This window comes from Streptopelia decaocto (assembly GCF_964273445.1).
Source record: "Streptopelia decaocto genome assembly, chromosome: 1".
Lineage (NCBI taxonomy): Eukaryota > Metazoa > Chordata > Aves > Columbiformes > Columbidae > Streptopelia > Streptopelia decaocto.
The window spans coordinates 55,608,476-55,625,252 of NC_138663.1; the positions used below are offsets into that span (position 1 = coordinate 55,608,476).

General features: G+C 38.4%; 1 protein-coding gene across 1 annotated transcript in view; it reads right to left on the reverse strand.

The window, feature by feature from the left end:
• Positions 1 to 5,551: 5,551 nt before the first annotated feature.
• TRHDE (thyrotropin releasing hormone degrading enzyme) overlaps positions 5,552 to 16,777 on the reverse strand; it is a gene marked incomplete at both ends in the record, with an annotated part of 208,642 nt that continues 197,416 nt past the window's right edge. The window contains 4 exons of the mRNA XM_082052838.1: positions 5,552 to 5,695; positions 7,581 to 7,662; positions 12,566 to 12,706; positions 14,037 to 14,204. Of these exons, the coding sequence (XP_081908964.1) occupies positions 5,552 to 5,695; positions 7,581 to 7,662; positions 12,566 to 12,706; positions 14,037 to 14,204 (535 nt within the window). The remainder of the gene's footprint in view (positions 5,696 to 7,580; positions 7,663 to 12,565; positions 12,707 to 14,036; positions 14,205 to 16,777) is intronic.

Here is a 16,777-nt window from a genome sequence, read left to right on the forward strand (position 1 = left end):
ATCAGGCAAATCCAAGCCTGATGCTGTCCAGGAAATGTTGGGGCAACTCTGGCTAAAGCCTCCTGGCCCATGACTGCTGGCTGCAGCACAGTCCCCTCTGTTCTCCCAATGATGCCCATCAATATGTTCTCTGCCAACATTGCTTCGACATCCTTAGGAAATAGTGCACACAAAATAGGCAAGGCATTCAGAAATGCTGCTTGGCAAAGTCACACTTACTTCACTAGTTACAAATCAGCCAAATATAAATGCAAGTTTTCTGAGAAAAGGACACTGTGTCTGACCCACAGAACTTGCTCTTGTGGGTGATTCTCCATAAACACATCTCAATTAGAGCAGCTACACACAGGTTTTATAAAATCCAACCTAAAATGTGTTACTATATGGGGGTATTCTGAGGTTGAGCTACCTGCTGCTGTTGGCATAAAGACACAAGATGGAGCTAAGTTCAACCAGTTTCTTCAAAATATATTTGATTTTAAAATTCTGCTCCAACTAGGGAATGTGGCCTTAATTTGGTGAAAAATCCTTATGCATAGCAGTCCCTTTCTCTCCTCCTCATTGAAGACTGAATTAGTCAGCATGGATTACTTGCTCCAGCCTGAGTGGTTTCACTGGGTTTCAGCATTTGTTCTAAGATAGGCAGAAGGTTCCACAGTCACATGAGAAAAAAAGTAGCCATTTTTTTACAGTTTTGTATGTGAAAATGGAACTGCACAGACACTACTGCCATGCAGGTTTGCACAAGCATCTGAAGTTTTCTGTGATATTAGTACAGTGCCTACTATTACTACTATTAATCCTCCCAAACCCTTTGTTAGAAAAAGGCCCATGAAACTCATGGCACATTTTCAAAATTAGTAAAAATACCAACAAAGGAAAGGACTTTTTTCTTATGAACTAAAAAATCAAAATATTTTAAAATGTTTTTTGACCATTTGAAATGACTTCTGAAGAACCTATATTTTAATATTCTAGACGTTTAGGTAGATTTCAGTCAACAGTTTGGGTGACCAAAGCTCAGGGATTTAGCTTTTTCTGTTCAGTGCTGGCTCACTTAGTTGCCTACCCACACAAGGCAATGACACTACTCTGAAGACCAGCTGCAACCCATAACCGGCCAAGGGACCTTCTGTTCCTCCTGTCTAGCTGAGAGAAACTTGGATAGAACCTCTCTGCACTTCAGTGGTTCCCAGCTGTTTCCCTGACCTGGGCAGGCTGGCAGCAGTGGTGGATGATGCAGGCAGCAGCTTTCAGACTGCTCCATCCAACACTGGGCAAACAGTCTCTACACGGGCTGATCAGAAGGAGGACAGTCCTTTTACTTCTTCATGCTCACATTGACACCGTGGCTATAAACCCCGCTTTGAACAGGGAGTCTGATATGGTGAGTAACCGTAAGTGGAGGTAAGTAAATTATATATGTAAACAGTTTTCAAAACCACATCTCTTTTCCTCAAAGAGAAAGTCGCACTTTTGACTACAAATCTGTTTTCATTGACTTCAGTATTGGCTTTGATCATGTGGAAAGCCAAAACCTTTATATGCAGGTATCTAAACAAAGGCACCTTCATCTGCAAACATTTTCTTCACTTGAATCCATGTGAATTTTCAGACTTACTGACATTTTATGTGAAAATTATCTGTACAAAGGATTTTTCACATGAATATATGTATCTAATTTTCTTTTATATTCTTTACTACTAAGGATTTAATTGTATGTTTCAGGATCTTTGCTGCGAAAGTACCCTTCTGCATCAGTGGAGATATTTCCTTTGACACTCTAAAGCTCAGTGAAATACACACAACAGCCCAAAAGCTACACAAATTTAATCTTCAGTTTCCAACATAGTAGCGGAATTCTTGCTATATTTACTGAAAAGATCATCAAAGGTCACAAATTTGGATGTACTTAAGGACATATGAAGGTTTTTTCATCAAAATCAATGTCCAAGTACTCCCATTAATAGCAGAAGTGACACTTCATTTCAGAAGAATGTTTTCACATTGTTCTGCCCTAGTCACAATCTGTAGATACTATAATTTTCACAGCTATTAGCAATGGATACATGAACAGTTCTACCAGTTACAAAGTAACAGGCAGAGATTTTTGTAGTGGGCAACGTTATAAAAATGCAACAGGCATTTTTACAATAGGTATATTGTTATGTTGGCATAAAATAATGTCTATTCATATGATTTAGTAAGCCATATTAATTCATAACTGCAAAGGATCCTGAGTCATACAAAGGCTGATTAGAGATATAGGCTTCATCAAATCTCTATAAAATGACTCCCAGAGCCTGGGTGAGGTCCATGTCCACACTGGATTCACATTCTACAGCATCTCCTCTCACTAGAAAGAAGAAAATAAAATCCTGGATTTAAAAATGCTGAAAATTTTGGAGTATTTGGCTTCCTAATCACAATCCAAATTATAAAAATGGGGCTCGGCTTTAGATAAGCACAAAGGAAGAAAAGGACTGGCAAAGGAGAAAGAAAAACAATAAGATAAATAGATTTTTCTAAGCAGACTGTATTAAGAGTTTCTCAGGAGGTATCAACTTTAACACCCAGCTGTGTGGAATTTGTTATTAAAAAAAAGTTTCTAATTAAATGTAAGTGGGTTGAATACTGTAGAAAACGGCTATACTATTGTTGGATTTAGTCCATTTAAATTTAATCCTGATGTGGTGTGAAACAGTCAAATACAAAATATAAAAAATAAAATAATAGGGAACTATAATGGAAAGGCCAGCTCAGCCTTAGCTATAGCAGTAATACCAACATTACTAGAATACAATTATAAGTAATACATCAATAGGTATGCATAACAGATACAGTTAGGGCTTGATATCTGTGGTAGACCAGTTGCTCAAGGCCACTAAAATATCAATTTACATCCAACACCAGCTAAATGTGCAAGGACTTCAATTCAAATGAGCAACAGTGGAAATTTCTGTGCACTGTGCAAAATATACAGATTGAAATAAACTTTCAACTTTGGAACACACGGTTAGTCTGTACTTTATCAGTGGAAAGACCAGAAACTTCTGTGGAGGTATGTGGTTTAATCCACAGTGCTGAAAAAGAAAGTCATTAAAAACAATCTTAAATAAAATTGCAAAGGGACAGACCATTGTGCACACTTCTCTGATATCCTCAAAGCAATTCACATTTGAGGGCTTGGTTTTCTGCACGCTCTTTGGATATCTCCATTTTGGCCTTCATTACAGGGTAGAGGATATATTAAATAATATTTGGCTTGCTTTTTTATTATAACAAATCTGCGTGTGATTTCATTCAGTATAAATTAAAAATGTGACGCTACATACTGGCATTGAGGTTGAGTTTGGTCAACCACGTAAAATAATACTTTGCACTTTTAAATGCCTTTCATCAGAGGATATTCAAGTGCTTCGCTAACATTAGTCAAGCCTCACAACACCCCTGCGAGGTAGGTAAAATACATAGGAGGAGGAGGATTTCACTCAACTTGGACACAATAATGTCTCTGGGCATTAGGTTCACTACCATTGCAACATAGCACGAAGGTTTAGGGCTTACTGTAAGGCAAAGAGTTAACAGTCCAAGAGCACAGGATTCCCTCTTCTTTTGGTTATATGTGATCAAGCTAACATGTGTGCTGCACAGCACCAAACACTAGATCAAATGCCCACACAAAGATTTCATGCACCCAATTCACAATCACCACCCTCTGCACAGTAAAAGACACAAAATGACAGGCTCAGGATGGGTATGACAGCTTAGTTATGGGATGTGTCTACCAGTTCTTGAGAGTCCAGAAAACAATACTGTCTCCACACAATTCTTATAGCATCTGAAGATGCTTAAGTTTGGGTTTTTTTGCACTAACATTTCAATTCACAACTTACTAGGGATAAGCAACTGCAACCATGAAGCGTGTTGGTAACTTCCACACTGTAAAGGAAACAACCAGATAAAATGGCTCTTCTCTGCTTTGGCTGGCCACATGTTCCCAATGTACAGGGCCATGATGTGGTCAGATGGTTGTGATAAGTTGGGATGGGATAAAGGAACAGTCATACATCTACATTCCTCCTCTGAAACTGCTGAAATTTCCCTGTAGTTTTGTGGGGTTTTTTCTCCACAGCATAGAAATGGGAGAGTATTTGTCCCTCATCAGTTTTATCCTCAACACTTAGCACAATGGTGCAGACAGTCATTACAGAAGTAGCAGATCCACTGCATCACTCATCTTTCTGTTTAAGGATTGAGAAAAAAGAAACGAACTAAGGAAGTGTCATTCATCTAGAACAAACTAAATGAAACACAAAGAAACAGAAAGAAAACAGTATTTTCAGTATTAGCCACTACAAATAAACACACACACACACACAGACACTCTCTCCATATTTCACTTTTCTAAGTTAGCATAACTGTTGCATCTCATATTTGGCCCCCAGAGACTATCTGACCTGTCTGTCACAAAAAATCATTACAGAAGCTGGTCTACCACATGCAAGAGAACCCTCTTGGGTAATTTTATGTCTTTACATGCAAGATATTCACCTTTTTTGCTAATTTCTATTTGAATATTATGTTTATTTATAATATTTTTTGCATTATAAGCTGCATAACTTACTGCTGCACAGGTTGGGTGACCCATCATGGATACTACTGGCTTGTAAAACTGATGAGAAGATGTGGTTATGTGCAATCAGTGCAGAGCTCCCCTCCAACACTGCATACGTTCACAGCTAAAACTACACTGTTCCACTGATCAGCAGTGAATAAATCTGTATAATTATACTGCACAGATAATGTCCTTTTCTCTCATTCTCATTTTCTCTCTCTCACTCCCCTTTTCTCTCTCTCCTCTCTTTCTCTGTATGCTGCTTATTTAAATAGGGGAATACAGAATCTGCAGATACAACAACTTGCAACTCAAAAAAATGATCTGGTATCTTTGTAATCATTAAGAGACAATCTGAGTGATAGACTAATTGGCAGCTAGTGGGAAAGGTGACTTTACATCTCATACCACCCCAAGTTGGAAGCCTTCTGCATTTCCTTTTCCTTCTTTTGTTCATTGCAACACTGATTGTCATAGATAGTCTTTGTGCTTTGTATAATGCCCACCTTTGATGCAACTGAACTCACATACAAAATGTGGCTGTTATACATAAGCATGCTAGGATACAAGCAGGGAGGGTACAAGCATGCACAAAATAGTCTCTGAAGGTTTTTTTTGTTTGTTTCTCTTCAACATTTACATGCACCACTTAATATCATGTTTGATTGTGTACATTGAGGACTGGATTTCACAAGCATTCATGATTTTCACTTCTGAAAAGCTTCTTGACAATTTCACAAGAGCCCAGTGTAAAAAATATCCCACAATAAAAAAATAAATTTAAAAAAAAAGGAAAAACCCCCTTCTTCCTGCAATCTGATCTTGTCTTCATCAATCTGACCTTGTCTTCATGATTTTAATGTTAAACTCTTTTAAAATGTCTCCTCTTCCTCTTGCAGAGTTTCATGTTAAATGGTTGGCTGGAAAGACAGATCAGTGTGTCAAGGATTTTCTTAGCCACTGGAATAGTTCTTCCTTATAAAGCCTTTGCCACCGTACATTGGCTTCCACTGTTTCCACGGCACGGGAGAAAGAGGCAGCAGCTCCCCCTTCGTAAGTTTTTATGAAGTTCTTTAGCTGGAAATACAAGTTAAAAGGTTAAATTTGCAGGAACTAAATAAAGTAAATTTTTCCAGTGCACACAAACAAGTTCGGCATTTAGGGCCAACCTCCACAATCACTGCTGAAGTAAATGTAGTGGCGTGTAGAAAGTTTTAATAGGAAATGTAATAAGACAGGAGACTGTCAATTATATGTGATGCAATTGCTTTACATTGCACTGGAAGATATTGATGTGTCAGTGCCGGATCCCATTAACATAATTTCCTCCTTCTCTCCTGCAGCCCAGCTGATGCAATGTGCAAATAGCTGGGCTGCTCTAAACTTTTATTTCTACCTAAGAAACCAAACTGGGAGCACTGAAAATGCTTCTAATTTGGGTTTATATGCAAGTATCAGCAGAAGGTAGCTCTAATGCCCTCTCGTTTTATCAATATTCATAACGAATTTATTTTATTTCAATTTTTAGAACACTTTTGATGATGTAGTACAGTTTGGTTTTTATAGAAAAGAAAAGGGATGGCTTCAGTGTGAAGAGAATGGCAAAATGGCAAGTGGGCACTCATTTGACAATCTTTGAATGCCTCAAACAGATTCCTTCCATTATGAGAAATCTTTGATCTTTTCTCAGCAGACTGAAAAGACCCCTGCTCTGTTATTCCAAATACTCAAGTTACAGCACTGTTACCTGGATTATTATAGCTGATGACACTGGTTTGCTTTGAATTGCTGTTCTTTTTAAATGAGAACTGCAAGGTTGATCTTCGCAGTATGTTGCTGGTTATGTTCAACTTGCCTAAAATTAGGTGGGTTTAGCCACACTTAGTCATAACTAGTTAACTTTTGCTTCTTGGTGACAGCAAATTCACCTTGTTTATTTAAATCTAACTTCCAACAGAATCTCTTTTTACATGGGCTTAAAACTGCAAAGGCTGATCCTGCAGCTGTCTCATTCCCATCATAGCTAAAAGCATGGAAGTGACCTGGAAACTATCAAAATCAGACTTTATCTGATCACTGTACTTTTTATACTAAAATATTTACAAGGCCAGTTTCTTTTAGATGTATGAACAGCCAGCCCACCAATACTATCATGGAGGTAGAAACTAAGAGTACAGAGAGGTTCCTTGTGCAGGGTAGATACGCAAATTTGGCCAGCACTGCCCTTCCCGCCTGGGTAGATTTGAGAAAACCAGCTGCAGCTCTTCCTTAAATTCCTGAGGCCACTAGACTTCAGTGCAGACAAATGGTTGGACAGAAAATATCATAGCACAATCAGAGTTCAATTAATGGTGATTATGCTGCAGAAGAATAATTTGATCCATTTGCAGTAATGTCAAGCAGCTGCTAAGCCAGGCATAACACAACCACACAACTACCTCAGTCAGGGCAGGTGTTAAGTTAAAATGAGAAATCTTTGCAATCTAAATAAGAAGTACTTAGCATTTAGAACAAATTATTGTGGTGTCATTTGGACAGAATATAAGGTTAACAGCTTTTCTCACATGGAAATACTGTACGCAAAAGAAAAACAGAGAAGGCACTGACAGCTTCTACTTTCAACACTGGGCTTTTCTAGGGCTGTCCTCTGCAGCATAAACTAACATGGATAGAAACCTCTCACGTTTAGTTTCTAAACCAATAGTCAAGAGACAAAAAACAAACCTACATATCCAGCCAAGCACAGAGAAGTTCCTGCACTTCCCACCTCCTGACATCACCTCTACGCACTTAGGTGCCTTTGCAACCTCCTCCTCATCCTCGTGTCACCCAGCTGCAGCATGGGCCTGTGATTCCAGCTGAACAACCAGACTTCCTGGACAAAAGACACCTTATTCCTCCTGCTCTGCTCTCCGCTTAGAAAAGATACAGCCTCACATGCTGAGACTAATTTAAAAATTACCTCTCTTAGTTCTTCTTCGGTATTGAGGAATTCTGTGACCCCACTGATAAGCTTTGAATTCATAAATAAGGCTTCTCCATACCTGCAAGGGCAAAAAGAAGATGCACAGAGAGTTAGTGCAAGTGCTAGGCCAGTTGAAAATTAGAAAGCAGTCTTCTGTAAGCTAGGGAGAAGACATGGGACCAATTCTGAGGAATCCAAGGGAATAGCACTAGAACCAGACACTGGACTGAGACCTTCTTCTAGGCTGAGATTTCAGTAGCTGCCTTTTAGTCAGATGCTACTAAGCAGAATGGGCTTAACCACAGCTGTAGATGAGAGGTCCAGAGTATGAGAGGACCAAACCACACCACCACCTCATGCTTAATGAAACAGTTTTCCATGTAATGACATCAAGCAGCTAAAAATACAGGCACCAAAGAAAGAGCAGAGCAGCAACTATGGAGAAGTATTCTGAGGAACTCCTCTAGCTGTACCATTAAAATAGACTTTTTGAAGTGCTGCAGCCTTCTTTGCATTTTGTATTCATCCACCTCATCTACATTACAAACAGCCTCACAATAAGTGAACTGAATCAAATGTTCTTGTTCCAGTACCTGATAATTAAAATAAATAATACTGATAGAAAATAATACTGCTAAAATAATCCCCTGGGCCATGATGTAGCATCTTCAAAGAAACAACCTGGAATGAAAATGTGAAAGCATGGGCAAGGAATATTTAAAAGGTAGGATATTCAGCAGCAGGGAGCAATGACCTTCTGCAGGTAGTTGCTTTGAAACTGGTCATTCAAATCCTGCTGTTCCACTTGCTTTTCCACAAGTTTTTTTTCAATCCCCCAAGTACAACATCTACATCACTTATACGACTAACCAAACTACTCCTGAAGTTTTGCATTCCATGTTCGAATAGTTTGAGGGGTCTTTTTCTTTTTTTTTTCCCAAAGTCTCTAGCATGAAGAATATAATTCCATTGGAAACCAAAAGTAATGCTTTTGTTCAAGTGAGATGTCATTCAGCATACGAAAAAGGCACTTGACAAATAGGTATCCTTATCTTTATCTGCACATACGTCTAAAGCAGTATCTAGCTAATCTGAACATGACTGTTTTTAAGATAGGGAATCCAGCTCTCCTGTCAGACATGTGTAAGTAATACTAATAGACTTCACTGCAATTAAGTTTATCTGGGGGAACAATTCAGTTCATACCCTGCTTTTACAAGCTGACTTAGAAGAGGAATTCAAAATTCAAAGTGAAATGAACTAGCACAGTCACAGCTTTCTGTTCTGCTTCTATTAATCCTAAATTAATTACCCTTAAATGCTTAGGTACTGTAAGGCACAGTCCTTTCAAAAGGGAGAAGGCAAGAGAAAGGGAGAGGGATAGAAAGAGGGAGTGGGAGGAGAACTGGGATTTCTCGGAGAAGGTTCTGTCTTAGGGAAGGTGTACACTGTGTTGTGTTGCTACTTTGAGCTTGTGTGAGGGGAAACACAGCTACAGGTATCAAAAACCCTACTCCCTGACCACTAATAACTGAATTATTCATGGATATGTCAGCAAGCACATCTCTTTTCCTAAAACTTCAGTCACACTGACATATACAGAAATTCAGAGGCAAACACCTCCTATGGGAAGTATGGATTTCATGGTCCTTTAAGCACGTTTAGGCTTTCTAACAAAGCCCTTTATTATTACGGTCTCATCTTAGCCTCATAATTGACTGCTTGGAAAACTGGAAGCTCCTCTTGATGGGGTCTTTTGACAAGGTTACCAATCCACTTTACAGAAGCAACCTCATAAGAACAGCTGCAGGGATTTTATTTTTCTTGCAGTCTGTACTGTAGAGTGCGAACAAGAAGTAGCAGAATTCCTTCCATCGAAAATGATGCCTTCCTGAATACCTGTGCTGATTACTGCCCATTATGCATACTTGGTAAAAATTCAGCCGCTAACAGCTATTTCAAAATGGGCCCTGCTGCAAAAATTCTAGAAAAGCCACCTCCCAAAATAGTATTTGGCAGGTGTGAAACATAAGAATAAGTAGAAAAAGTGTGTCGTCTTGCAAGTATCAGCCTTCCCACCTTTCACAGGAAAGACAACAGCATTGCAGAACAAGGACCTTAAATTCCCGAGCTCCCTGGAAACATCCTGGATTCCTGGGCACTCCACCTGCTCCTTCTGGAGACATGAACCTCTAGGGCCTCACATTTGTACAGGCTTTGCACTTGTGAGGACTCATCTTTAGAGGCAGCATAGTTCATTTACTTTGGACAGATATAAATGGCTTCCCAAATACTGTTAAATTCCCAAATGCTGAAAATGATTCAGCACTTGAGAATGAAGGAATTCTTCTAGGCAGCTCTTGGGTTATATTTCCACACACAGACACACATGTGCATACACATTGAAAATGAGTTAGGAGTGAAGGTAGTGCATGCTCAGGTAACAGGAATTTAAGCATAGTATTTTCACTTATCTTTTTCAGAATTTTAGCAGTCTTAGTCACATGGATTTCTTCCAAAAGACCTCTTAGGCACCTTAATTTCTAAGTCACCTTTGTAAATGGGATATGAGTGATTTTGAAGACTTTTTACGCTATCAATATCTTCTGGACAATGTCAATACAAGCATACTGTAAAAATCTAAAGGAATAACAATATTTTGTTGGCATTCTAACTTTTGACATGCTGTGTTTTAAAGTCTGAAGAAACAGTGTTATAGTATAATTTAATCACCCTCAGCTATTTCATATTACTATCTCAAATGTCAACACCTTTTATAATAAATCTAATGGAAAATACCATTGAGATATCTCTTTATTAAATTAATGTTTCGTGCAAAGTATTTTAATTTTAAATAAAATTAAATAATAAATTATAATTGCAGAAAAATGTGCCTTGGGACAGAGTACACTTGAACTATAATTCGGCAATAAAACTTGTATTTAAAAAATGTACTAGTGTTGGCAAGCTCAAATCAGAAGCCTAGTTTTGCATTCTATCATGTCAGTCTTTCACTGAACATTAAGGTTCAAGGTGTTAGACTAATTCCACCCTCTCAAAGTCTCTCTTAAAAGGTTTTAATCTATAATTACAAACAGTTATTTTGAATATAGATCACATACGCATAGGTTGCATGAATTATTTCATTCAACTGCATTTAATCTTTTGGTGTTCGATAAAAACACAACTGGATGTCCCTTTCAGAAAAATCCAATTTCTACAATCCTATTGGTGGCTCTGGCTTTTGTTTGGAGACCAAACTGCCTGTAGATAACATAAAGTCAGTGCTGGGCAAAGAGAGAGACTCTCTGCTATTTTCTCATTAAAAAAGGACAATAACAGGTTTCTCACGAGGTCTTGCTGGTTATTAGGAACTCGGATAACACAGTGATGCATTCCAAGCAAATGAGATAAATAAAATTCAAATTTTAAGTGAAGTTAAGCTATTTAAAATTACCCCCCCCCCCAAAAAAAAAAAAATGGCAGTGGCATAGTTTGCTACTGTCCATTTCTAAAATTACAGGTATTAGCTAGTTTTTCAGATGAATGTACTTCCTAAGGCAAGACATAACTTCTGCATATGTGTTTGCAGCAATACACATTTTGACAGATTTATACCAAAACTCTATAAAAATCCCTGAAGGAACCTGAAAAATTATTTGCTATCCAGAGCATAACTAACTGTACTGGGTTGCTAAACAGTAATGGGTCTGCCATCCACTTTCTGTGTAGAAGTCCAGTTCCTGGAATAATCATAATAGAAGCAGAGGATTCTTAATTTTTAAACTCCTCAGCACTCTTAAAGATTTCAAAAAGTATGCTCCTGCAATATGAACTTCCAAAACCAATTCCAGCTCAAAATTATTTTCTCAGCTGAAGTTCTTCTAAAATCCCACTATACTATAAAGTGTTATCCAAAACAGCATGAATAGCTTTTTGAATCTTTAGGAAAGTTGCACAGTCTCTGAATTTCTTTGAATCTTCTTTTGATGCTGTGAAACCTACAGTAAGTTTTCACCTGCATTCATTGGGCACTAGGATTTAGTTGCTTAAATACAGCATCTTAAAAACACCATTTTGAATATTCTGTGGTATGCTAGATGGCTCCTCAGAAGTCCAGAATGGAACAGAACCCCAATACTTTTTCTGCCAACACCAAAGGAGTGGCCTGGCATGGGGTATCTGAAGTTCTTGGACACCTGCCTTTAAGAACTTGCATTTCATATGCATTGTGGTCCCTTCTAATCTGTCAGTATGAGATGAGCTGCTGTGAAATCCTTCAGACCCTCAGGCTGTCCCTAAAGATCTAAAGAAATTTCTCACTCCTTGAATTAATATCAAAATCTTCATCAAAAAGGATTTTAAAATGTTGACTGGGCTTCTGAGTAGGAGCATGTAGCACTTGTTCAAAGAGAAAGAGAAGTAGATATAAGGAACAACCCTGTCTCCTTCCTGTTCATCTATTTTTAATTCAAAATGTTGTTCCTCTATTACTTGTAACTCACCTGAAACACAGAGTGGAAAGAAAGGGGATGACACTATTAGCATCCTTTTGAAAACGGAAATGTTTCAAAAAGGGTTTGGTGGGGTTTTTTCCACAGTTGAAATAACGTTCTTGAAAAGATAATTTCTCAGCAAAATTCCTTTGGGAACTGCTGCTTTTTTGTCTATGTAAAAGTAGAACTGCAGCACTTGACATATAGATAGAATTCATTACCATAAGTGCAGACACAATACAGTAATAGATATATATACAGATGATCGCTAAGAGATAAATGTTTCTATGCATGTGTGTGATAATCCATGAATAAATGCATTTATGACTCATATGTATATATTTCATATTTAGAGACATCTCTGTTTATGGATTAAAAGATAATGGACTAGATTCAGGAGCTTAAATGAATGCATACATCTACAATACTTATATGAATTACAGCAAAATAAGAAAATGAAAATAAATTTGGACTTTTTATCTTTACCTAGCATTTAATATTTTCCATTTTTCTCTGAAAAACTTCCAAGCAAGATCCCTTCCATGTGGATTTCGAGCTACGTGGATTATCACATCAATAGCATCCTGATCCAGGACAACTTCTGAGTTGAGAGACAAATTCAGAAGTCTATTAGGAAAAACAAGAAAAAAATCCTATTTAGTTTCACCAACACATAGTCTAAAACCAGCACATCAGAAAAGTATCAGGAAAAAAAAAAGGGGGGGGGGGGGGAATTAATGAAATGTAACAAGGGCAAGTGTAGAGTCTTGCATCTGGGTAGGAACAGCCCAGGTTCCAGTATAAGTTGGGGAATGTCCTATTAGAGAGGAGCGTAGCGGAAAGGTGAGTGGGGGTCCTGGGTGGACAGCAGGATGACCATGAGCCAGCACTGTGCTCTTGTGGCCAGGAAGGCCAATGGCATCCTGGGGTGTATTAGAAGGGGGTGGTTAGTAGGTTGAGAGAGGTTCTCCTCCCCCTCTATTCTGCCCTGGTGAGACCTCATCTGGAATATTGTGTCCCATTCTGGGCCCCTCAGTTCAAGGACAGGGAACTGCTGGAGAGAGTCCAGCGCAGGGCAACAAAGATGATAAAGGGAGTGGAGCATCTCCCGTGTGAGGAAAGGCTGAGGTGGCTGGGTCTCTTTAGCTTGGAGGAGACGGAGGGGTGACCTTATTAATGTTTACAAATATATAAAGGGTGAATGTCACGAGGATGGAGCCAGGCTCTTCTCAGTGACAACCAATGGTAGGACAAGGAGTAATGGGTTCAAACTGGAACACAAGAAGTTCCACTTAAATTTGAGAAGACACTTCTTCTCAGTAAAGGTAACAGAACACTGGAACAGGCTGCTCAGGGGGGTTGTGGAGTCTCCTTCTCTGGAAACATTCAAAATCCACCTGGACACCTTCCTGTGTAGCCTCACCTAAGTGTTCCTGCTCCAGCAAGGGGATTGGACTAGATGATCTTTTGAGGTCCCTTCCAATCCCTAACATTCTGTGATTCTGTGATTCTGTAATTCTGTAACACTGTCAAATGGCTTGTTTAAGTCTTCAAGTGAGTTTACTGGTTTATTTCTATTATTCCAAAGACCAGACACATAGACACATTTATGAATCAGAAAAATCTCAATGTAAAAGGATTTCACTAAAGCTGAGTGGAACTTTACATGTGCACTTTTATGAAATCAGCAAGATCAGACAGGTTGATACATTTAAATTAAGGATATGCTAACAAAAAATAACATTAATTATTATAGGATTTCAAACATTTCCGATGAACACAGGAAAATTTGCAGGTCAAAAGACCTGCATGTCAATTTTCATATGCATTAATGCAAAAACATAACAGTTTAAACAAAGTGAAGTTCTTTCATTTATTCCAAAACTCAAATGATAATCCATAAATGTTGAAGTGACTACTGGTAGCAGTCAGATAGATATATTTAATATTTTTGTACCTGTTGAGCAAGTTTCTGTCATCACTGCAAGTTAAGGCTTCTAATAATATTTTCTTCTCAGACACTGCTGTGGTAGAATGAAATTTCATCCAAATGAACTCCCAGACATCTTCATCCATCAGTGAAACTCCTGTACAGTAGACAATGTCTCTCACATTGAGTGGGATTCTGCAAAAGAAATCAGTAATAGCATTGTTGTAAAGAAGCAGTCTTCTGATACTGGAAACAAAGGAGGAACATCACTACATTGATGAGACTCCAAAATTAAAGTGCAACAGTAATCTTTCTTTGGAAAAGTACATTTGCATCTCGTTAGTGCCACCAAAATCTTCCAGGACATCCTAATGGATTTTCTAATGAGTAACACATGCTTGCCGTTCTTTTCATAACACTGTCACATTGTCAGGAGCCTATAAATTATGGTCATCCAGCTCATCAGCACATAACGTGCCACATAACCTGCAGGACAGGTAACATAAGCTTTCCAAATTAGCACAGGGTCTTATCACTCTGTTGCTGGGCTTTGAGCCAAATCTCCTCTTCTTGTCCTTAGTACTGAGATTTTAGAAAGAGAGCTGATCAGCCAGAAACTTCTACTTGCTTGTGCCGTTAAGTGTTCCATCTTCATATAGTAACATACAAGTAAAGAAGGATGTGCTGAGATTATGCTACTTAAAAATGGTGTTTTCAGCAGTGAAGAAAATAGAAAGATCTGTTTATTTTTTCAGCATATTAATAATGGTACAAAACCAGCTATGCCATACAATAGTTGTGAACTGTGATTATATATAAACTCAGATTACGGTTAAATGAAAGCTTTTTGATGCCAAATTCAGACCTAGTATAGGATGTGCATATGTACCATTTTCTTCTAAAAAGATCTCAGCTGGGCTTTGATTTTCTACCCTGCTTACATTTCCTATACAAGCAAAGAAGCTGAAACGTTTCTGAGCTAAAGGGCATTCCTGCAGACAAAGATAGATGTTTCTCAGAGGAATACATTTCTGATTTGCAGGACTGGCCTTTTTTTGTTGGTGAAAATTATACCAAAACACAATTTGTCAGTTGGGCTGAAACACCCCCAGAACTTCTATGCCAAGACCTTACTGTTTCGGCAGTAATACAGTGGGACAAATAATGAAATGGCCTTTGTAAATTTTGATATAAAGTCAACATTGAAAGAAAAGGTTACATCATTACTTTATTCTAAGACTTGTACCAAAGTCTTATACCATAGACAGTGTTAACCCAGTGAAGAACCAAACAGGTTCTCTTTCATCTCATCTTTTCATTCTCCAGAAAAAAAATCTTCCTTCCACTGAATTTGTCTATTGTCAGGCTCAGTGCTGAATGTTTTTGTAAGAAAACCATCTAATCTCTTTGGCCATGTCTGAGTCCCTGAAAATGAAACCAGTGTGGCTTTTCAGCATTTAAAAGTTTTGGTTCCTCTTCAGTACTTCAGAAACCATACATTCATTTCTGCGAAGAGTTAAAAACTCTTGTTGCCTCTATGAGGTTAGCTGGTCCCAACAGCCATGATGGTTTCTTGAGAAAAAGAATGAAAGGAGTAAGTAGCTAAATTAAAGAAAAACTGGTGGGAAAGTACACTACTCCTCCTACCAGCTCAAGAACTTCAAGGAATTAATGCCTACTCTTTTCTGTTATGCTTTTTCTGAGTAGTAAAAAAGCCTTGAGGTTGAAGCTTTATTCGTGTTCTCTGGTGAGTGTTGCCATCAGCTCAGAAGGTGTATCTGCAGGTTTAGATGCAGACAGTCACATTAATTTTGCTTCTGCTGAGCTGACATGGCTCAGAATACCACTGCTGCTTGGAGAATTTTTAGCAGAGTCCCATGCTAAGAGACCCACAAAGGGCTGTCTTGACTAAAGCTGAGGTATTTTGCATTTGATGCAGAGAAACCCAGGAGTAAACTGGAGTATTCAGGAGTAAACTCTCCAAAGCAAAACCAAAAGTGTAATGTAAGAGAAATGTAATCCATTTTAAAGCTGCTAGGAATATGAAACTTTTAACTATGTGCAGTAAGCACCAGCAATATTGCCTCCTAAAGCAAAATCAGAGGTTCAACGTCTTATCTCTGCCCTGAACTCCTTCCTTCTAACCAGGGAAAACTGGTGAGACAGTGCAGATCTTGGCATGGTTCAAGATCTTATTGTTTCTCCTCCTCCCACCACCAAATCACTGCATGTGAACATGCCTGTCCTGAATCAGAATTGCTATGGTTATGACCACGTAGCTCAAGCAATTCCTGCATGTCACCAACATGTAGATGCAGGGTTCACAGTTCTTCCCCCTTGATGCTTCCTACTACTCCTACTACCGTTTTTTTTTTTCCCTTCAGCATTCAAATGTCCTAAAAAGCTTGGCTTGCACTGAAAAAAAGTTAGTAACTCTCTTCAGAGTTACCCAGGATCAGTAGGTTTTGGTTTAAATATGGTTTACGCAACTGCTTCTGTTGTGCCTATAGAACTGCTATGCCCCAACCAAGGAAAACAGAAAATGCTTAAAGCTGACCAGATCCACTAAAATAAATAGTGTTTAAACATACATGGGCAGTGAAGAAGAAAGTTATTATATCGCTTTCACCAGCCTTTCCATATTACTGAGTTTTGATTTTCAGATATTGAGTTAATACATTAGTAAAATGTGAGTTTGGTTGACATTTACAGAATTATCCACGTGAGCTAGTCCTCGATTTCCATTTCACTGTAATGGAATTTGTACT